At 39.2% G+C, this 22,970-nt stretch overlaps 1 protein-coding gene across 6 annotated transcripts in view; it reads left to right on the plus strand.

The window, feature by feature from the left end:
* CASK (calcium/calmodulin dependent serine protein kinase) overlaps positions 1 to 15,937 on the plus strand; it is a 221,754-nt gene extending 205,817 nt beyond the window's left edge. For all 6 annotated transcript variants that reach the window (XM_075773692.1, XM_075773728.1, XM_075773699.1 and 3 more), the window contains 5 exons: positions 3,441 to 3,521; positions 3,613 to 3,693; positions 7,635 to 7,837; positions 9,490 to 9,573; positions 15,728 to 15,937. In XM_075773692.1, coding sequence (XP_075629807.1) covers positions 3,441 to 3,521; positions 3,613 to 3,693; positions 7,635 to 7,837; positions 9,490 to 9,573; positions 15,728 to 15,904 — 626 coding nt within the window. In that variant the 3' untranslated portion in view covers positions 15,905 to 15,937. The remainder of the gene's footprint in view (positions 1 to 3,440; positions 3,522 to 3,612; positions 3,694 to 7,634; positions 7,838 to 9,489; positions 9,574 to 15,727) is intronic.
* The last annotated feature ends 7,033 nt before the right edge of the window (positions 15,938 to 22,970 follow it).

Consider the following 22,970-nt stretch of genomic DNA (forward strand, 5'->3'; position numbering starts at 1 on the left):
AGAATTGTATCAATTAAATCCCTGAAAGGAAGGGACTTTCCTATCTTGACGTAGGTGGGGACATTTCGGAGAAGGTTGACAGCACTTTGAGTCGCACAATTTGCCTGCCTTGGTGCTTCCACCATCAGTGCTGTTAGTCACTTGATATCAGAGCACAGTGTTTGCCAAAAATTAGAAACACAAATGTTAAAAATTACCATAATTCCCATAAAAGAAACTATTCAGAATACCATCTGACACTTCCCCTTCCCCCTAAGAAGTCAAAAAGTTGATGAAAGCACAGACTGGAATCAAGATTTCTCTTAGAAATGTTTATTGATCTTATGTCCTTGAGGTATTAAAGGTGATGCCAGTAATGTTCCAGGGAATGACACCAAACGTAGGATATAAAGAGGTTCACTGAAATGCCGTGTGCTCACATGAGTTTGTTAGATGTAACTAAGGTGGTACTGAATTTACCTTCTCTGAACTACTCTCTCACGTCTGGAATTGTTAGTCAGAAATACGGTAACACTGGCTTTTTGCATCTGTCTCAGAATAAAAGCCAGATCTTTTCTTCTGTCGGATCCAAAATAAGTATAATTAATTTGGAACAGAGAAGTCTAATCCAGATGTCAAAACGTTCCCTTTCAAGAAAGTAGAATTTATTTCTCTTATATCTTAGCATAAAATTCAATATTTCATTTAGCAGTATGTAATCTATTATTTGGACTTCCCTGTTATTTTTGTCTTAGGGATGAGACTGAACTGGGGTGCTGAGAAATGACCTAGTAAAATACTTCATAGTCAACTAAGATTTGTGTGGCGAGCTAATGATTTGAGAGCTAAGATGTTGGTGTGATATATTGGGATATTACTGGAACTAGAAATTAAATTATTCTGCAAGTCAGACATCATTTATGAAGTAAAGAGGAAAGTTTTTCAATTACTTTTTATAATCAAAAGCAAATATATTCTCCCTTACAAGAAAAATATCATCTCATTTTTCTTTCCTCCATACTTGATATTAGAGTATTGTGTCCTTCAAGAGACAATTTCACAATCATACATCTTAACATTGTAAAGTCAGTTTTAAACCAAAGCCCACAGAGAAATTTAAATATTTTTCCATTATTAGGTTCGCTGACATTTTTAAAAATGCTCCAGAGATATACTGCAGCATATCTAGATATATTTTTTATTTCTTTTACTGAAATGTTTTTACAGGACTTCATAAAAGACCACTCTTTAGAACATTCTAGAACTATGCTTCATATTGTGCATAATGTAGAAAATTGCCAAGCTTTTACAAAATATGTTTATCATTTCTTAATGTGATTTATTTGCCTTGTGTTTAGACTATTGCATGGTAAAGTTTATTTTGTGCATATACTTTTTATTTTACTAATATATTACGAGCCATATCTCAATGACCCCTGTACATTTTTCATGCTGTCTTACTCCCAATGGCCTCTGTGCATGTAAGTAACCTGTCAAGTGACAATGCCTCTTTATTTGCTTCTTACTGTTTCCTTTCAAGAACTCCTTTTCTTTATTAGCTAGTAACACAGAAGCATTAAAGTTCAGTCTTTAAATGTGCCCTGTATTCCTCATAACTTGTCTCTGTTAAAAAATGAATCATTTTTCTTTTGCATTTGAAAACCCTACAATCATTAGTTAACTCCTTGTAGACTGAGACACATCTTCTCCATGCTGTTAGTTTGTGATGAAGGCATTAGTATGTATCATTTCTGTTGTTTGTTCCTGTTGTTTGTATCTAACATAATGTGGTTTTGTTCAAGAAGAAGATAAAAGATTGAATTTTTTTTATTATTTTCTGATGGGAAAAGATACTTGCAGGCCTAGATGGCTAGAATGGTAAAACTGTTTAACATGTTGTAGATCCCTAGCCTTTATGAATGATGAATAAATTATTCATATGAAATGAATTATTAATTAGTTTAAATAGTGTGAAGGTGCAAAAAGGACAGTAGTAAGAATTCCATGTTTGTAGGTTTGTGGAATGGAAGAAAAATATGACTGAATTCTTGCTTGTAATATTTGGGGAAAGGTTGAAAGAGATTCTTCTTTAGGATGAAATTCAAAATGCTTCAAATGGACTAGGAAGTTTTCATATCTGTATCTTTTCAAGGTCTGAAAGAGTTGAGTATGTCAACTGACGAATTTGTAGTTTGACCAAATTGAAGTAGTTGTCCTTTTTCTCTAGAAAAGTAAAAAGACTGCTGTTGAATTGAAAAATCTGCCCTATAAAACCAAATACATTAAGTTAAATCCTGGGACGTTAGTACAAAGAGAGTATGTGCTTTCTGGTAGGCTCCACAGTCTTCATGCTGATCTTGGTGGCTGGGGACTTGGGGAGCAAGCAAGCTAAAGCTCCTGCCACTGCCTGCTTTCCTAAGGGACTTTGGATAGGGGGAGAGGGCATCCAGGCTCACCCTAAAAGATGGACGGGGTGTAGTTGAGGTGAATACGCCAGCTTAGGACTGGGAAACACTCAAATATCCCATACTTGAGATGCAGTCTCTCCTCCCTTCTTTTTATAGCACATGTAAATACAGAAGTGAAAACTCTTGTTCTTTATTCTGCTCACAATTGCTGATTTGTGTAATCTTTATAATTAACTGCCTCCTGGCTTCTTTTTTCATTAGAATTCTGCAAGAACTACCACAGATGTTGTGTTATGGGGCACAGGAGGAATAAGCTGGTTTTAATGAACAAAACTTGATTTGTCGATCATTGTATACCTTGGCAATTGACAATAGATTTATAGGCATGGTGCATTTCAACTGCAGTTGAAATTATTTCTGAAATAATACTTTTACAATTTTTCCCTAAATATGGTGGAGGTTCTTTTATGTGACGCCATCACTTTTCATTAGAATTCATTCTGTCGCAAGTTTTAAAAGCATGTCAATTTAACTAGCACGTGTGTTTAAAGAGAACTCTAATTACAATTAATATGACAGTAGTTTTGAAAAATAAATACCACAAAGTATTAACACTCTTCTCTATACATTTCTCATGGATCTTGTTAAAACATGATTATGGAAAGTATCCCTATCTTTAGTGTAAATAGATGTTCTCATACTGTATTCGTGTTGGTCACTGTCTACAGATTTTTCTTTAGTATTGCTATTTCTTAGGAATGCAAACGTGAATGGCATGCCATTTTAGCTAATTTTTGTGGTCTGCTGAATACTGCATGAAAGGACATGCAAACTTTCCTGAGCATTTCAGTAGCTTTGTTATTGCTTTTTAACGGTTGTTTAAATGAACACTTTTGTTAGAATTGCATAATGAAATGGTTTTATTTTCCATAACATATTTCTTTGTATTGTAAATATAAAACTTGCTAAAATTATTATTTGTAGCACAATTAATTATCACCCTTAATATGCCTTTTTTTTCTTATCCCTGTGGGGGTTTCTTTTGTGTTTTAGTGTTTGATCAATTAGATCTCGTCACATATGAAGAAGTAGTAAAACTGCCAGCATTCAAAAGGAAAACACTAGTCTTACTAGGTAATTTTGAGTTATTATTCTGAACATAACAGCATAGTTTTGAACCCCTTCTGGTGGAAAATTTATAATTCATTTTTCTGTTGTGGGTTAGGTGCACATGGTGTTGGAAGAAGACACATAAAGAACACACTCATCACAAAACACCCGGACAGATTTGCTTACCCCATTCCTCGTAAGTAGCAATGTTCAATGCAGTGCAAGATTGTTTGTAGCATCCTTAACAACATACCCACTGTAGTACTTACTACGTGTTCAGTTCTGCAGAGATGAATCCTATCTTAAGGGTGGGAACTGTGATAGGACTGGGTATATTTCTTCTTCTGTTTTTTTCAGAGGGAGGGTTAGTAAGTAACACCACTTTTACATCAAATGTTTCTGAATATTCACAAAACTACTTGTTAAGCATATTTCTCTCCACCCCAAATGTTTGTTAATTTAGAATGAAAGCTAAAACATTTTTCATTTTTCTGTGCTAATTTTACGTTTACAGTTCAGAAACTGGAACAGCCCTGATGTTTAAAACTGTGTATAATTCCCATGAGAAGAAATATAAACTGGATTTAGAGGAAAAATGTGTGCCTTATCTGAATGTTTTAAATTACTTTTCACAGCCTAGCCTTGAGAATTGGTTTTATACTAAACTAGCCTCAAGTTTCCATAGATGACAACAAGAAAAAGAAAATGCAATTAACTTCATTGCTTACAAGCAGGTTGTTTCAAAGAGCACAGGGGTGTTTTCCCTTCATGACAATCCCTGTCAATACCGTGGCAGGAATTGCCTGTCCTGCTGCATGATCTCTTGGAGATGCACCCTGTTTCCTCAAGCTAGGCACTCTGAAACAAGAGCATCCAGCAGCTAATTCTGTCCGCTCTATTTCAGGCTGACTTCAGAAACGCCATACATGGCTCAGAAGTGACATTGATTGCCATTCATGCATTAATTTCATTTTCTTTAGACCTTGTTAGTGCTTTACTTTAAAATCGCGTTTAGGTGTTTTTTTACCTATAAGGATTTTGTTGTTGCTAAGAAGTATGATTTTTAAGAACTTATCTGTAAACCTATTTGGAAGGGGAAAAGGATCAGTTGGCTGCTGATTTGAGTTCCCCAGGCTTGCTCGCTAAGGCGTTAAACAAAGGCCAGCGCTAGCAGAAGGAAAACAGAAGGACCTAGCCCTTATGAAAGCGTGAGCCATTAGATCACCCCAGCAGCAGTGTGAAACCACACTGTTTGTCACACTGCTGTTTATATCTAGACAATAATATCCTGTATTAGACAGAAAAGACACTAATGTCCTGGATTAGACAGAAAAGTGCAGTGCCAGGAGTATGTGATGTACATTGTACCTATGTTATTCAATACAGACAAGATTATATGAGGAAAGGGCATAGTAACCCAGCAAATACGTTCTCCATTACAAAGATCTAAAACAAAGAGTAATAAATGTTTTATAGTATGTTTTTCACCCAGTCTTTCTCTCAAGTACTGACTGTATTGCTGTGGGGAAGTAGAAGCTGAACTAGTTATTTTATCTTCAAATACCTCTTAAAATGGACTCACCTATACCGTGACGACCATGCCTTAAATTGTCTGCATTAGGTTCCTGCTCTGTGGAAGCACTGCAGTCACTTCACTGATTATATAAGAAGACTAAAAAAGACTAAACTAGCAAATTGGGATGAAATTCAGGTGCTTAACCATCAGTATGATGTTCAGTTGCCTGTTTTAGACATCACCTGATCTCCAGCCCCCCCTGCAGAAGAGCAATAGTCTCCTTTAACTCTTGTGTTATATCTAATAGTCCTATGTGGATGTTTCAGATTTAAGGTGGATTTAAGGCATTTAGGGCATTTAAAATAGCACTTTATGCTGGTGTTTAGAGACCCAAATTACTTCCTTAAATAGATCTAAAAATACACTTCTAAAATAGATCACATAAAATATATCACATACACTTTAAGTATTATGGGAACTTGATCTGTCTTTCAGCTGACTCTAGGTAGTTGAATTTATTCTTTCCAGCTCTCAGGGATGGATTTTACTGCATTTTCTGCATTCTTTTACAAAACCATGATAGCAGTAGGTAGCTTTTAAGAGAGACCTTAAGTTGGGTGTGGAGTTTTAGGGCATGCTTTATGAAGAAATTATCTACCTACTGAAAACCTGACCATAAAGGTCATGTCACGCACAGTGGTAGTTAATGAAAAGGATTAGTAGCCATACATCTCTTATCACATACATCTGCAGAAGCAATACATTCAAAAAGTATGTTATTGCTAAGCAGCTTTCATCTCTCTTGACCACAAGTAACCAGGACCTCACCTACTTTTTAGACTTACACTTTCACACTCAGAAGAAGAAAACCTCATAAGAATTGAAGTAAAAAACGGAAAATACAGAAATGTTTTTACAAAATAGGAGGATTTGGGGGAAATATAAGAGTATGCAAGTTCAGTGGACCTAGGGCAGCAGTGAGTAGTATAGTGATATTATATGGTTTATTTCTATAGAACTTTTCATCTTTGAAATATGCTAATTAATCCTCAGAACAGTAATAGGTATAATTAAAAATAGAATATGAGTTCAATTTTTTGATGTCTTGTTTGAAATTATGATACGGTTGTTGGAACTAGCTTGGGGAGAGATGTGCTGTTTCAGATATGTCGCCCCATAAATGTAATAGTGGAAAAACATGAGAGTAAATCAGTTTGTGAGGGAATATTAGAGGAAAGAGAAGCAAGTGGATATCAGTGTGCCTGTGGGGAAAAGAGGAGCAGACAGCCTGCAGAATCACAGAATGGTTGAGACCCCTACCTCTGGAGATCATCTGGTCCAACCCTGCTGCTCAAGCAGGGCCACCTACAGCCGGTTGCCTAGGACCACGTCCAGGTGGCTTTTGAATATCTCCAAGGATGGAGACTCTACCACCTGTCTGGGCAATCTGTGCCAGGGCTCGGTCACCCTCACAATGAAAAAGTGTTTCTTGATGTTCAGACAGAACTCCTGTGTTTCAGTGTATGCCCGTTACCTCTTGTCCTGTCACTGAGCACCACTGAAAAGAGACTGGCTCCATCTTCTTTACACCTTCACTTTAGATATTTGTACTCACTGATGAGATTCCTCCTGAGCCTTCTCTTCTCCAGGCTGAACAGTCCCAGCTCTCTCAGCTTTTCCTCATAGGAGAGATGCTCCAGTCCCTTAGTGCCCCTTCATGGGACTTTATCTAGTATGTCCATGTCTCTCTTGTACTGGGGAGCCCAGAACTGGACACAGCACAACAGGCGTGGCCTCTCCAGTGCTGAGTAGAAGGGAAGAATCACCTCCCTCCACGTGTTACCAATACTTTGTCTAATGCAGCTCAGGATACCTTAGCCCTTCTTTGCCACAAGTGCACATTGCTGGCTCATGTTCAACTGAGTGTCTACCAGGACCCTCCACAGGGCCTTTTCTGGAGAGCTGTTTTCCAACTGGTCAGCCCCCAACATGGGGTTGTTCTTCCCCAGGTGTAGGACATGGCACTTCCCCTTGTTGAACTTCATGAGGTTCCTTTCAACCTGTTTCTCCAGCCTGTTGAGGTCTCTCTGGATGGCAGTGTGACCCTCTGGTGTATCAGCCACTACTCCCAGTTTTGTATCATTGGCATCCTTGCTGAGGGTATGCTCTGCCCTATCATCCAGATCTTTAATGAAGATGTTGAACAGGATTGGGCCCGTACTGGCTCCTGGAGTAAAATGGAGATGTTAACTGAGTTGTTTAGAAACTGTAAAAACTGTGAGGTCTGGCCTTTGTTTGCTGTTGAAAGCAGCTGCAAGTCTTACAGTCTTGACCAGGTAAATGTTATGATCTTCTGTTCTTCTTCTGTTACCTTTTGATTTTTACCTCTTCCAAATCCCTTTATGTCCTGCTTTTCCCAACACACCTCCCACAGACTCCTGCTTTTCCCAGCCTCTGTCATTCTGCCTACCCTGAGCTCATGCTTCATTATTCTGTATGTGATTTAACAGGCCATCATTCAGTGAATAAGTATTGACAAACACTTACAATACAAAGAAAAAGCCATATATAAGTGTGATATGGCTTTTGTACTAAAACTATTTTGTATTTTTTATTTTCAGACACAACCCGACCTCCAAAGAAAGATGAAGAAAATGGGAAGAATTACTACTTTGTATCACACGACCAAATGATGCAGGATATATCAAACAATGAATATTTGGAATATGGCAGCCATGAGGATGCAATGTATGGGACAAAACTGGAAACAATACGAAAGATCCATGAGCAGGGACTAATTGCAATACTTGATGTAGAACCTCAGGTAACTAATTAGAAGTATACGAAAATGGGACTCACCCCAAATCCTTCGAACTTATTTTGTTGAGATGATTTATTTTTATTGATTGCACACTACATAAATAATGCATACAGTAATGTGGAACAAAAGTCCCTGGAACACCATGTTACCAATTTGTGAAGTAGAATTCTGGTAATCATCTGGTTAGAAGAATACACAGCAGCAACAAATTCATAGTCTAGCTTGGTATGCAACCACTGTAGCTCAAAAATCTACTTACCATAGAATTTTTTACTATGTTAGTCTCATGTCCAGTGAGAGATATCAAAAGAAGTGATTGTCATTGCCTGCCAGGAGTAATGTTTCAATATTTTCAAAAATTTCCCTTTGATGCTGTATGAGAGGGTAATCTTGTTCCTAACTGACTCTTGGCTCCATATCATTATTAAGCGTGGTCAGAAATATTTGTGGTCAATCACTGATACTGATCCTGTTTGCCCAATGTCCCGATCGGTGTTTTTACTTTATAAACTCCTTTTTATGTTGCAATATTACACTTTTCGGAAGAGGGCAGGGAGGAAAATCAGGCTTTCAGGGAACATTAATAGTTTGTTCATTCATTATATAAAATCTTCAGTAGAAAATTTGAATAAGTTTCCTTGGAAACATCCATGTAGTCATGACTTTCAATTCACAGGGATGTGTTTACATGTTTTGTTAAGTGGAACAATATGAATATAGACAAACACAATGTTTATATTATTCTAGCAGATGGAAGGAAATGGGAGGAAGGACAAATTAAAATTGTGACCAGTGTTACCTATTTAAATTGGGTACCTTCTTTCTTCTTTGTGAGTGGATTCAAGAAGTTCAAATTCTTTAAGCATTTCATAACAGAAATGAGATACCTGACTAAATTATTTAGGACAGTTTACATAGAATGCTGGTATGGTGCTGTTCTGAAAAATAAAATCCCACATTTAACAGTTTTCAGGGAGAGCAGCATTTATAATTAGTTCAAATGGCGCAGCTGTTAAAAGCAAACTCTCTTGATAAACCTTTTCAACTTGCATTATTCAGAAGCATTACAATTCTCAGAAGCCATTTCAATCTTCGTTAGAATATATTTACATTTGGTAACAGCCACCTTTCCTACGCTTCCCCCAGCATGTGTCTAGCAAGCCTCCTTCTTAACCAGCTTCCTCATGCATCCATCTCAGCTCATTAAGGCCAGCCTCTTTGTGGACTTATTCCTAGTTACCTTACACTGCTTGCCTCTTTTCCCTTGGGTACCCTTAGTTATGTGAGTTTTCTCAACTTTCACATACGAGGTTTATCTCTTGTTTAGAGAAGGTTGGCGTAGATGATATATACGGGTGGGTTTCAAGCAGCAGAGATTAAAACCTCTTTAGCTTGGGAAAAGGATGGATTGTGGGGCTTTGTTTGTTGTTTTTTTGGGAGGGGGGGTTGTTTGTTTTTTAAATTTGGAGAAGGCAGGAAGTGGAAGGAGGAAAAAGTTAAGTGTCTGTATTACTAAGCTCTTGACTCCAGATCAGTTAAAAGCAAATACCAGCATTGGTAAGTCATGATTTTGTATCTTTTACTTGTGTGACGGAACTTATTTCACATTGATTTTTGGGAGATTGTTCTAAAATACCTGATTTTTTTTCACCCAGGCACTGAAGGTCCTGAGAACTGCAGAGTTTGCTCCTTTTGTTGTTTTTATTGCTGCACCTACAATTACCCCAGGCATTAACGAGGTATGGCATGTTGCAATCTAATGTCCTATCAGAGACAGAATTAAGGATGAGATTCAAATATGCAGATAATACTCTTGAATTGTTTCCTTGTCTGTAAATGGAGAGGCAGAAAGACAGTTGTATGGCACCATTATTAAGTTCATTGAGTTTATTATTAACTGATTTTTCCAATTCAAAATATGAACTTCAAGTTGAAGGATCCACATGATGTATTCTAAAAATACATATTCTTTTGTTTCATTCCCCTCCCTAGCTCAAAGATCCATTTCCAAATCCTTGACAAATCATTAGCAGAGATTACTCAATTCTGAGTTTCAGTGCTAGCACATGTTTACAGCTGGCCTGAACTGAAGAAATGGGTGTGCGTGACTCTGCTGTCATTCCACCTTTATCTTTTAGTATTTTTTCTATACAAAAAATATATATCAGAAGTAGACTTATTGATTTTGAAGACTGTTCTCTAAGAACTGGAAGCTTTGACCAAAGGGGTAATTGCTTGTGGAATAATGTTAACCATGGAGGTCCACATTCTGAATTTCCTACTTAGTTTTTATAGAGTATCTGCTCTGCAGATTGCTGCTGATTTCAAAGATGATATCAAGCAATTCTGGATTTAGCTCACAACAGGGCAAACGGTATTTATACAAACACTTTATCTGCTCAGCCTGTTTTAAACCATGATATTAAGGTATTTAATCAATTGGATTTGACCATGAATCTGTTCCAGATCTCCTAGATGTCTCCTTGTTCACACAAAAATAAAGTCAGAAGCCCTGCCTCTGTTTCCATAGAAATGTAATTACAATATCATAAGTGTGAAATTATGACATCACTGCAGAGGCTTGCAGGATAATAAGGAACAAGACAAACATATTTAAATGCAAATAGTCTGAATTATTGTTAAAATAGCACGTGGAGAGTGAAAAATACTGGCCTCGAGCTGCAATTTTACTGGCAGCTGAGGCATTCTACTAGTTTGCTGTTGCTGAAGGGAGTGATTCTCTCTAACTTGCTTCTGGGACATACGCTGCCAGTCTGCACTGGCCATGGCACTTACCAGATCCTTTAGTGAGCTACTTTAGCTCTAAAATGAATTTTTGTCGGTTTTCAATAGCTCACAAAGGCTCCGACAGGCACCAATGCCAAGTGAAAGCCTATAGCCAGGACGAGCGATAGGAGGGGGAAGAAGGATCTTTTAACTTTCACAGCAGTCAGTTATGTCATTTCACTGTGTCTTATGGACCCGTACCCTAACTGGTAGATGTCACGAGGGAACAGACGAAGGTCTCTCGGAACATCACAATTTGCAGTGTTAGTGAAACCACAGTTTGTCTAACTGCTGGTGTTGGCACGTGCTGTAAATCAGTACGATCTTGAAAAAATACTAAAATTTTGTATTCTACACTGAATTTGCCTTTGTGCAAGCAAATGGCATGGCATCACTTCAAAAATAGAATCGTTCTAAGGATGTGTGAGGCAAGCATTGTGCTTACAGCAGGGCTCAGGAGGCCAGGCACCCTGTGGAATTATGTAGTTGCCCAGGTTTGTTGCCTCCGTACCTGTGTCTTAGCTCCCAAATAGTCTTCCTTGGCCTCACTCATCTGCCTGTGGTACTTAGCTTTTAATCTTCCAGCTGTAGGATATAATACAGACACATTTGGGACCGTTCATACAAGGGAGAAAATGTTTTCGGTGGTACACCGGGAAGAGGACAGAAATGTACCTTTATAGTAGTGGTGGGGAAATAGTTCTTCATGCCAAAGAAATATTAGTAGAAGCAAAGTATTATGGTCTAAATATTTGCATTCATGCTGTAAGACTGTGTCCTTATTGTAAGTCTCTGTGCATGCAGGGATTCGCTCAAGCACACAAATTGCTGAACTGGGGCCACACTTACAAAGCATGCTAATTTATGAATCAATTAAACTTGTGGAAAGGGAGGGGCAGGAAATGGTAATAGCAACAAGTAATACCCAAATACAGGATCCTGTTTTCCTAGGTTTGCTGGGCTGCACAAAGGGAGATATGCAAATTGTGTCTGTGTGTTACCAGCCTGCAAGGGAGCAGAGAAGAGTGGAGAGTGCGTGTTTCATATTTCCTATCCATGCTTCTTTTTTGAAAGGTTAATTTGCATAACGAGTATCCCTTTCTGTTTATCCTTTTATCCTGCTTTGATTATTTTACTTACACTTTTTGAGAATACTTCTGTAAATGACTGTCCTTTTTTCCCCGTATGTTTTCTTAAATTTCATCTTTGCTTTTCTTTTCATTTTCCTGCGCTCATGCTAATTGTACATAGCTGCCAAAATGGTGCAGAAAATTGCCTGTAAGTACCAGCTAGGGGCTGACAAGGTAGTCCTAGTTATCTCAGTAGTTTTAGAATGTAGATATGCTCATTCCCATTCAACATTACTTTCACCGTTGGAATAAAAATTAAATGTAATAATTACTTCGGATATCTGTGCTAAAATTATCTGCTAGTAAAAAGAAACTAGAGAGTAAAATTTCTACTCTTACAGCTGTACATCTGAACTCTGTGGTAAAATCAGTGCAGAGGCCTGATCCTAAAAGTGTCTGTCTTGAGACACGTTAGCCTTTCATAGAATGCACAAAATATCTCAATAATCAAGGACCACACAGCAAAAGTTAGGAGGCAAAATATTATGCTTTCCAAATGAATATTGTGCATTGTGAGCAATTTTGCAAAGTACAAAACCAATTTAAATCATATAGGAAATCTCCCGGAGGGTACCCACCTGTCTAATCGCAAAGGAGACTTAAATCAGATAATTGTTGTGCTAAAAAAGAGAGAAGAAGGAGCACATCAGGAAACACTGGAGCAGTTCCTCTTTCCTCCAGCTGTTTTCTACCTCCCGTTGCCCAGACAGCAGCAAAGAGGAGTTGACAGGCTCCACTTGTTTTGATCTAAAACTTTAGTGAACCATGTGTAAATCTTTACTGAGGCAAATTCTTCTGAATTTTAGCTATGCTTTCTCCCTTCCTACAGCCAAAGAACAAAAGGAATTTTTCTTAAGTTGTTTGCGGTCCACCAGCTTTTTAAATTGAGGAGAGTTTCTTTCTGTTAGAGCAAAATTGGCAAAGGCCTGATGGTGCGTTTGTATGTTGTTCGCAGCCTTAGAAGGGAATATTAGTAATTTGTTAGGCTGTGCTTTGACTGTCACAAGTGGCAACTATAGTCCTATGTACTTTAAGGCCAAAAAAACCCAGCCCTCCGAGACTGAAGCTGTCACTGATGGCCATTATGCACATGGGAGAGATTTCATGGATAAAAGCCATGTTTCACTCCTTTCTGTCCCAGCTATGGTGGAGAAGGAGAGAAGATTAAGAAAAGGAACTGAATTCTAGAGATAGGAAAGAAAGGTCTGTTCCAGTAATGGACACACTGCAATTAGACCCACACAAAATGCCTATTGCGTGAGAGCTGAAGGAAGACGACAAGACAGATGTTCTGCTCCCAAATGTGACATTTTTGAAGCTGCAGCTGTCTGAATGTTTTGATAAGTATCTTCTTTCTTGACACTATTGAGAGCACAACTGCTGGAGAATATTATTCTTGGAGAATAATCTGGGATCTTCACTATTTGAGATTTAATGAAGAAATTTTAGAGAAATTGAGAGGAACTCACTACAGCAAAAATTTTAGAGGAAGTGTTAGCTTCAGAGATGATTTTTAGCATTTAAGACTTGCAGACACAGAGGAAACAGCCCAGTCTGACATGGTTTTGAACGTACAAACTTTATCACTCTATCACAACCACAAGTGAAATTTGTCTCCAGAATAAAACCAAAATCAAGAACTGTAATCGCTTTCTCAGAGCTTGAAAAGGTTCAAACTTGTTGAAAATTGCTGCAATGTCCTATGCCAAACTTATTACTGCCCCTAAAAGAAGTAATGTTTTATATTTCCAACAGGCTAAGAAATGTAGATATTCCATAATACAACCCACTTTGATCCCAGTAAAGTTGGATCTAGGAGCAGCTAAGTCAGGAATATATTAAAATTTAATGAGTTTTTGAAACTCTTAGTTTTGTGACATCTGTGTGTGCAAGCTAAATATTAGCATTCATTCTTCTTTACCTGCCGGTTGTTTGGTTTTTTAAAAATAAGATAGCTGTGTTTCAGATTTTTATTCTGTCAATCACAGTAAGATACATGCTTTAGTGAGAAAAGTTCATTCTCGTATTTGTAGCAGTTAAGGGTGACGCTGGTGGGAAGTCTGAGAAGTAGTTAAATATGAGTTAACAGTTCTAAGGCTTCATGGGGAAGTTCAGGTAGTATTAGCCTTGTGCCATGAGATTAAAACTTTTTTTAAAGGTGCAATATATTTTTGCTAAGACTAGCTTTAAAATATAAAATTAATCTTAGCTAGATATGTTTAAAACACTGAAAATATTCTGCTTGGCAAGATTTTTTTTTTTTTTCCTTTGTAGGTTAATTTAAACAGAACCGTTTAAATCCTCAGCTGATTTAAATTAATGTTCCTTTTGGAATCTATGAAAAGTTGGCAGTTTACTTAACTAGGTTCATTGCTTAACGACTCTGGGCCATATGAAATGTTCCCCAAACATATTTAATATTAGTATCGATCCATGTTGTTCAATTTGATAATAGCATAAATTAAATTTGCATGCACTGGTGTCTTCTACGGAAGTTCCAGGTGTCACTGGTGATGCATAATGGTCCGTTCTAGGTGCGTCCCCTGTACAGAAATGCATGGGAGAAGTATTTACCTGACTTTGAATGAAATTTGTAGTTATTATCAAGTGAAAGTGACGTTCCCCCCTCGTTTGGGGCTGCAGCTTCAGGAGAGAAGCGGAACGGTAACTTTGGTACAGAACTTCTCCTCCAGAAGTGGCTGGTTTCGTAGCTACAGGGAAGGAGAACTGTCTCAGCGCAGGTTGTTCCCTTCAGAGGACCTGAAAGCCGCTGTTCCACAGCTACTTGTCACCGTAACTACAAATACATGGAAAGTTTAAACAACAAAAAGAGTAGGGTCTCTTACTAGGTAAATAAAATCTGTTCCCAGAATGATTCCTTCTGAAAACAGCTATAGGCACTGTGTCTGTACTTCCCGCAGCCTGAAACTGCTATAATAAAGTGTATCCCAGTTGATTGGTCGAGTAGGGTGACCCTACACATACTACAGAGCAGCCGGAGTTTATACTGTTCATATTTAATTTTGCCCCATATCCACCCCAAACTGGTGGGGCGGGAAGGACCTGATTATTTTCCTGTGGCTGTTTCAGGGTTCCTGAAAGCAGCACAAGATTTTTATTTTTTTTTTAAATTTCTAAGGGAATTTTCAGGAAGATAGTTCAAACTTGTAATTGCTGCAGAGCCCTAGCAAGAAGCCTTTTGCAATCCCGTTCTCTCAGAAAGGCAGACCTCGCTAACAAAGCCCGTCGCTGTAGCGTTGCTGGCCGCGCAGAGTCCGGTAGCGCACCCACAAAGAAGGATGTGCTCGTTTCCATAAGAGCATTGACACAAAGCCACGGTGAGCACCAGTGTGCTGTCGCTGGCCCTTCTTGATGCGGGCCGCGTGGTTCGTCCTCGGGACCTCACGCTGAGAGATGCTGGAAATGACACGCTCAGAAATAAGAACCACAGAGTAATGCGGAGCGAGAACTTCCTCATTGGTAAATGATTCTTAAAGGAAGTAGACCCAGAAGACCGATGTTGTGCAGTAAAACATTACCAAAACCGGGAACTGCTGATATCCGACAATACACCCTCTCCTGCTTCTCGTGTTCTTCCCTGGACACGGGCCCAATAGCTCACATTTGTGCACTTTGTACATTTTATTCATACATGGTCTACGTTGCTCCGTGTCTCTGCTGCTTTTCTAAGCTTCCGTCCTCGGGCTTGCTTTTTTAATTGTAGACTCGTATTTTGTCTCAGGTAATATCAATAACTGAGTGCTGTTTGAATGTCAGCTTCAAGAGAGAAATTGTGCTATTTCTCCTGTGTGACTGCTGTAGATTTAGGTGGGGGCTCTGAACCACCCAGGCCTCCCCAAGGCTCTTTTGCCCATTTCCTTCTCTGTAAGCACCAGTTAGTTAGAAAGCTGTTGTAGAAGAGGACGGAAGGATCCAACTTATCTCTCTCCCATTTTCTTTTCTGACCGTTGAACAGGACGAGTCTCTTCAGCGGCTGCAGAAGGAGTCTGAAATCTTACAGAGAACATATGCACACTACTTTGACCTAACAATTATCAACAATGAAATCGATGAAACTATCAGGCACCTGGAGGAAGCCATCGAGCTTGTATGTACAGCCTCACAGTGGGTCCCGGTCTCCTGGGTCTACTAGACCGGTCACGAGAGAATTAAAAAAAAAAATAAATCTGTCATTACTGGGAACCACCTCATCCATGGAAAACCTCTTCGTTATTGACCTTGTGTCAACAGGTCTTGGCCCCTAGAGACTACCTAGATGTAGTGTGACCTAAATTTATAATTATTGTCATGTCCGAATAGATAGGAGGAGGGGAAAAAAAATTAAACACTAATTTAAAGAGACAGTATCTTTTTTTTAATCATTTCTCCTAAACTTTAATAAAATGTATCTTTAAATATATGTATTATTCAGTCCTTTGGAATGTTATATTTTTGGAAATCATAGCTTTTTATTTCAAGGGCCCCTAAAAACTGCACAAAATAGATGCTGCTTTCTATAATCTATTTTAATAGTAATAATAATATGATTCTGTTAACTTGGGGGTGGAACACTACATTCTTTTTAGAGTCTGATTTTATGGATTGGAATACTTTGCTTTCCTTTATTTATTTGAAATAATTAGTCTAGTGGTTACAAAACAAATGCATAAATTTTAAAGGCCTTTCTTCGCTTTTTTTTTTTTTTTTCTAGGATAGTATTTTTAAGTACTTTTGTGTAACATCCAGATAATGTGATACTGTCTCTTTGAAGAACTCTGTAAAACTTTTAGAAATTTGAAATTGGGTCTTGACTCTTAATGCATGTGGACAGTCGCAAGCGTTCATGCCGTTGGTGTATCTGTGTTGAAAAAACCTGTAATCTACAGCAAAGTACATTCCGTTCATGGGAACACGTACCCAAGGGAATAAAGTAAAATATTATTCTGACTAAGTTGTAAACCTATGCACATCCCTTGCATTTTGGGCAACTTTATAAAAAAAACCCTGATTTTTATTAATAATAATCATGTAGTGAAATGTGTTTGTAATTTTGTCTCAATTTAATTTGTTGTAAGGTGGGAGGGGGCAATTACTGGTTTCACCATTTCAGATCTGTGTTGTCTGAGAGTATTAACGTTTTAATTAAGTTTAAGCAAAGAAATGCTGATTTTTAATATGTATGTAATTGTTTAAAAATGCACACATTTTAAAAGAAAATACTGTGCAATGAAGAAACCAGTTTAGGCATTGCGATAAACTGACTATTCCAAAAGACTCATCTACAACAGCCCTGTAAATTCCTTTAAAAATGGTAATTGACTCTACAGTCTGACCAATTTTTTTTATTTTAAATATACTTCCTTTTATGTGTTCAACAATTAAATGCTTTTGGGTCCTTCATTTCATCACAGGGAGTTTCCAGAACAAATCAGTGACTCTTGCAGCAAGAAAAGGGTTCTTAAAATCTGTGAAGGGAAGGCCCTGGTAACCTGTGCCACCGCCTCTGCTCCACCTGGGTGAGCACAGGTTGAAATAATTTCATGTTAGAGCAGAGCCAAGTAAGAAAATTTAACCAGTGCTGACCTGGTGTTTTGTTTCCCTTCTTCACGCTCTCACCGGCCCAGGCGGTTTGCATTTTTTTCTGAAAAGTGTTAACAGAAGCCAGCATTGCCACCAAGAGGTGTTCCTTAAAATGGTTTGTCTTAAAAGCTTGGTTGGCTGTGCCGTTGTACAGTACGAAGTTTAGTGTTTATAGTCAAATGATACGGTGTCCTCAAAATTGAACTGTCGGCTGTAATCGATGTGTGGGCTGTTCCAGTTGTTTGGGATGACTGCACGTGTAATCAGGAAGGGTTCTCTCACGGTTGAACCTTTATCATAGGGGTAATTGTCATCAAGTGCATAGGTCGCTGATTTTCTCCTGCCTACTCCTACTGCAGGTCGGGTGGTCAAATCTCTATTCGTGTAAAATCCTTAGGCGAAATGTAGGTGCAGCAAGGGGTCCCAGCCAGCCAGGTCAGGCAAGGTGGTTATTTTATGCAGCGTTCACAGTGCAGCTTGCAGCCTGCAGCGCAGAGGGGAACTTCATCCATGGCGTTACCCCACCTGCTGAACCCACGTACACTACAGCCGGAATCATGGTTCTTGTGACCGCGTCCCAAAACGAGTACCGTAACCGAGTCCCTGGAGTGTCTAGTTTGTGGAGCTGTGGAAACTAGCCCATGAGATACTGTCTGTGTGGGCCTGGCATGAGCAAGCCAGAGAATGAGAGGGAGCTTATTGGAGTAAGAGTAGCTGCTCATCTCTTCTGAATTTAGCCCCTGTAAAAGGGGATGGGTACACACTGTGAAGTATTTAGTGAGTAAGAGGTAATTTTTCAAGCAGTCGTGCCGTGTCGTTTTAGTCCTGGCTGAACTTTACAGGGTGTTCCTGTAGATCAGCTGTTGCAATGGTAGCATTACACAATAGCTGAGCTCATCAAAGTGACAGGTTCATTCAGTCTCAAAACTACCTCTTTTCCCAGTAAAGCACAAAGATGAGAAGACCTACTGAAAACCAAGCAGTGGAGTATTTCTGATGTTAGAAATACAAACTTCTTCTGTGGTAAGCATTGGTATCTGACTTCAGTGACACATTCTTCATCTCAGTTGTTTATGACATTAAACAGGAAAGTAATTTTGATAATTCGAGTATAGTCTACCATAAAATGTTTTGGCTACACACTTTTGACACTGTTAATGTGAATTTCTTGGAGTTTCTGTGTATCCAGCCTGTAAGGAAAGAAAACCGATAAGGCCCATGAGGGCGCTTCTGCCTTATGTAGTTGACAATAAGTAGTGATTTCATGTAACTAATACGCTTTTCTTCAGTTAATATTACACAGTAGAAAGACTGACTTGCAGAGCTCTGTTTCTTTTATTCTCAGTGTATAGCCTTTTACCAAGAGACAAAACCTGTAAAGCACATCCGTTCGCATACTGTCCTGCCTCCTCTTTACCACAGACTGTTCTCCTTGTAGGAGCCTTCAGCAGCAAAAGATTAACTAGGGGAACCCCCCCCAGGCTTTAAGTACAGCTGAACCAGGCAGCCCAGTGAGCTCCGGGAACCGGTGTCAGCGCAGTCCCAGGAAGCGCAGAGCTCAAGCCCAGGGCTCCTCCGTCTGCCCGATCCATGCCTCCCCTGCCTTCTGCCCTGCCCAAACCCTTCTGATGTGTCTCTGTTATTTGTGCGGTACATAGAGGCCAAAGGGTGCCGTAAATTCAGATGGAAGCTTCGCTTGCGTAGGGGAGACTCATGCAGGTGCAGAGCTAATGTTATGATTTTTTTTTTTTCAATCTCCAGCAGAAGAAGGGTCCTCCTAGCACTGTACATATCACCGCATAATTTAGAGCGCCTCTTGGACTTCTCTAAATTTATGCTGAATGTGACCTCAGAAGCAGCCCTGGGATTGGGAAGAAACAAATATTTCTGTTTGCCCCTTTTATACTTTATTTTTGTACAGGGGCTCATAGATTTGTAAAGAAAACTTGATCTTATCAGTATGCTGCCTCAGTCTGACTCATGCCTGTGATTTCAAGGTGTTAAGTTGGTCCAATAAATGTTCATTAATCTCTGCTTCCATTTACTTAATAAAAGTACACTAGGTTGTTCAATGTCTCAGAGTGGTAAGGTTATTGCATGGAAATGGTAACCTAGGTTAGACAGTCCTGGCCACTGTCATGCAAACCACAGAGGGACATTTTTAATCTCATCACCAAAACTGAATTCCGCCATACGTTTTAGCACTGGTTTTCTTTTTATTTGATTTGGCTCAAGAAAGATGCTGTGCCACTTGCCTTTAAGTGAAAATATTGCTACCTACTTCAGACACTTCATTAGCAAGGTTACTCGGTTGATTTTGAAAGGACAACACAGAAGATGAGACGTTACAGCCTGAGCAGCGTTGAACTGGAGCGTATACTTGAAGAACTGGATACTAGAGCCATTAGGAAAAGTTAATGCACAGACTAACTTCAGTATTTGTTCCATTTTTATTCTTTTCTCTGAGGAAATTATTTCAGAGTGCTATTATTTAAACAAATACTTGGAAATGCTGCCACAGCTCACGTTGTTTTTTGCAAATCTAGATTGAAATATTAGATGCAAACGGTCCTGGTGCCATTCTCTTCCACTGCAGTTAGTTGTCAGCATCTTTAATGAAGGCAGTTAGAACTCAACTTCAGACTTGATAGAAGAGGATTTGTGAAAACTACAGGAAAAGTACATTTCTCAGCTGACTTGAGTAAAAGTCATCTGTTTTTATAAGCTAAATTGTCAGAGTATGAGCTAAAGCAGACACCACAAAAATTCTGCTTTCTTTATGTAAAGCGTATTCATTGTCTTAATAAGCCTATTTCTCAGACTGGTTTCTTCGCTACTTCTAATGAGCTAAGAGATACTCGTAGCTCTTACCAAGGAGACTGCTGCACATTATGTCAAATAGTCGCGTATAAATTAAAATACCTGCTCAACAGGAAATACATGATAGACAAGCGGGGCAGAAGTAACTTCTCCTGCATGATTGTGCCTTGTGTGCGTACCACGAGGATGAGTGCACAAGCCTAAGTTAGAGGAGCGTGTAGTTTTTCTAATGCTACACAAAAAATACAAGGCAGTTCCAGCATTTAAATGTTTACCATGGGGTTTTTTTCACTTGCTGATAGGCAGTTAGTGCACCTACAGTAATTTTTACTTTCTTCCCCTTAAGTGATCTTTAGCAGCCTTCTGCTCCGATCCTGTGAAAGCTGGACTGAAGCAAGTACGAAAGCTTTTTGACTTTTTATGATTTAGCCTCAAGAGTTAAAGGCTTTTAAAGACTCTTTCCCAGACCTGTACATTACGTAAATAATTAATTCTTACCTCGAAAAGATGTTTCCCTTAGTTCTAATCTCAGTTAAGATTTTAGACAGATAGGGACTTGATCATTTTTCACATAGTCTTAACCTTTCCAAGAAAAAAATAAAGGGGGGAGGGAGGGCGTATATGCATGTCCATGCATTCTGCTGTACCTCTTCTTAGCAATTGCCGTGGGAAGATCAGTAACGAGCACATTCAGTCTGGCCACGTCTCTACCATACGGTCGTGTGATTAATAGGTAACTTGAGCCTGGGTCTGTGTTGTAGAAGATAACTGAACTATGGTAGCACATCCCACGCTGTATCCTTGAAAGAGTTCATGTTGAGTGTTCCCAAAGTAATTGCAAATTTTCCGTTATCGGTAGCCGTAGCTAATTTTTCTGTCTGCATAAAGGAAATACCCAAGGGGAAGGGAGGAATTTGCTTGTTTTTAAGTGTAACGCATCTTGAAGCTGAAACGTGAGTCTGTTTTTCCTCCATCACCGGCCATCCAGATGGAGTCTCCGCCTTCGCTGTTCTTCACGAAAGGGTCATGGTGGTGGGGCAAGTCCTGAAAATCGCAGGGTAACAGGCAGATTGTGCTGAATGTCACAGTTAACGAACCAGGGAATATATCAAAAGCACGGTTGGGCTTTGAAAAGAGAGATGCAGCAGAGCAGGGAGAACTCCGTGGCATCAGCCCATGCCCAGATCTGCTGTAGGACTAATTCATTGAATGTCTGAAAAGAAATGTAAATAGATGCAAAATAGCAGAGTTGTCGTATATGTGGGTCCATCCTTTTGTAACCGGGGAGAGGGGCAGTGGGTGGCATCATGCGCAGAAACCTGATTTTAAGGTGCGTTTACCTGGCAGTTGGCAAACGTGTCTTACCTGCAAAAGGTCTTCAAAGATTCATCACCATATTAACCAGAGGGAGATGTGGAGGCAGAGGTCAATGAGCAGTTTCATAGAATATTTTATCCTCATCAATGGTAAGTATTACAGATTACAACAATGTTACAGCACATAATACTGAATGCTGAAGAATCCATCCCAGGCTTACACAGAAATTAAGTTTTTTAAACTCAGTCCTTTTTCACTAAATTCAAGAACTTAGACATCTAAGCATCTCCTTACTCTGCCTTACAGCCATTTCTGTTCACTGGGATGGATATAACAAAAGCAAGAGCTCTGTGTCAAAACCATAACCCAGTAAAGATTATTGTTTAATAAATCAGTAAAGATTTATGAAGTTACCCAGTAGGTGAAAGGAGATAAATTCCACAGGGTCATTTTCTGTTTGTTATGAAAACTTTCAAAACTGTTCTTTTTTTTTTTCATTTAATATTAAAAAAAAATATAAATAAACCTGGTAATGTTTAAAAAACAGATTTGTCTCAGAACCTCACAAGTTAGCTAATCATGATGACTCTCCTCAAATAAAATATTCTGGGTTTTCATTACCGAAATAAGCATTTCAGTAAAGCCTTTGGGGTGTTTCCCAAGTGTTAGGAAAGGAAGAAGAGAGACATCCTGTTTCCAAGAAAATACCTTGTTAATTTTAGCAGCTTGAGCAGCTGCCCCACAAGGATCTGCTTCTGAAGGGTCTTAGTGCCGGCAGTGTGAGGGTTCCACTCTGCCAACATTGTCCTGTTACAATTTGTGATTTTAAATTAGCAAGACTTCGAGTAGAAAAGAAAAAGCTTTAGCTTCTTTGTGTGCGTGTGTTGCTGGGCTCAGTGTTTTCCCTCTGGCTGTAATGTGGAGTACTCACTCAGTGTGATATTAATCCATTGAAGGCAATGGAAAGGCTCTCAATAATTTCAAGAAGCTTTGACTGTTGGGCTAGCCATGTATTTTCATTAATATGTTTTTAACACATTTGTCTGATTTTGATGATTAAAACAATGAGCTTAAAAGTGGGAGATCACTGAGGCTGTTCCTATCTACTTTCTCATTCCTGCCCTGCGTCCCAGCTGTGCAACAGCTGGGTTGCTTTGTAGGCGCCAGTGCTGTGTGGGGTTCTGTATTGGGTTTGCATGGCAAGGTTTTGGTAGTGGGGGGCTACAGAGGTGGCTTCTGTGAGAAGCTGCTAGAAGCTTCCCCTGTGTCTGACAGAGCCAATGCCAGCCGGCTCCAAGACGGACCCGCCGCTGGCCAAGGCCGAGCCCTTCAGTGCCTCTGTGATAACGTATTTAAGAAGGGGAGAAACAGTCAGAGAGAGCATTTGCAGCTGGAGAGAGGAGTGAGAAGATGTAAGAAACTCTGCAGACACCAAGGTCAGTGCAGAAGGAGGGGCAGGAGGTGCTCCAGGCGCCGGAGCAGAGATTCCCCTGCAGCCCGTG

Source organism: Balearica regulorum, chromosome 1 (genome assembly GCF_011004875.1).
Source record: "Balearica regulorum gibbericeps isolate bBalReg1 chromosome 1, bBalReg1.pri, whole genome shotgun sequence".
Classification (NCBI taxonomy): Eukaryota; Metazoa; Chordata; class Aves; order Gruiformes; family Gruidae; genus Balearica; species Balearica regulorum.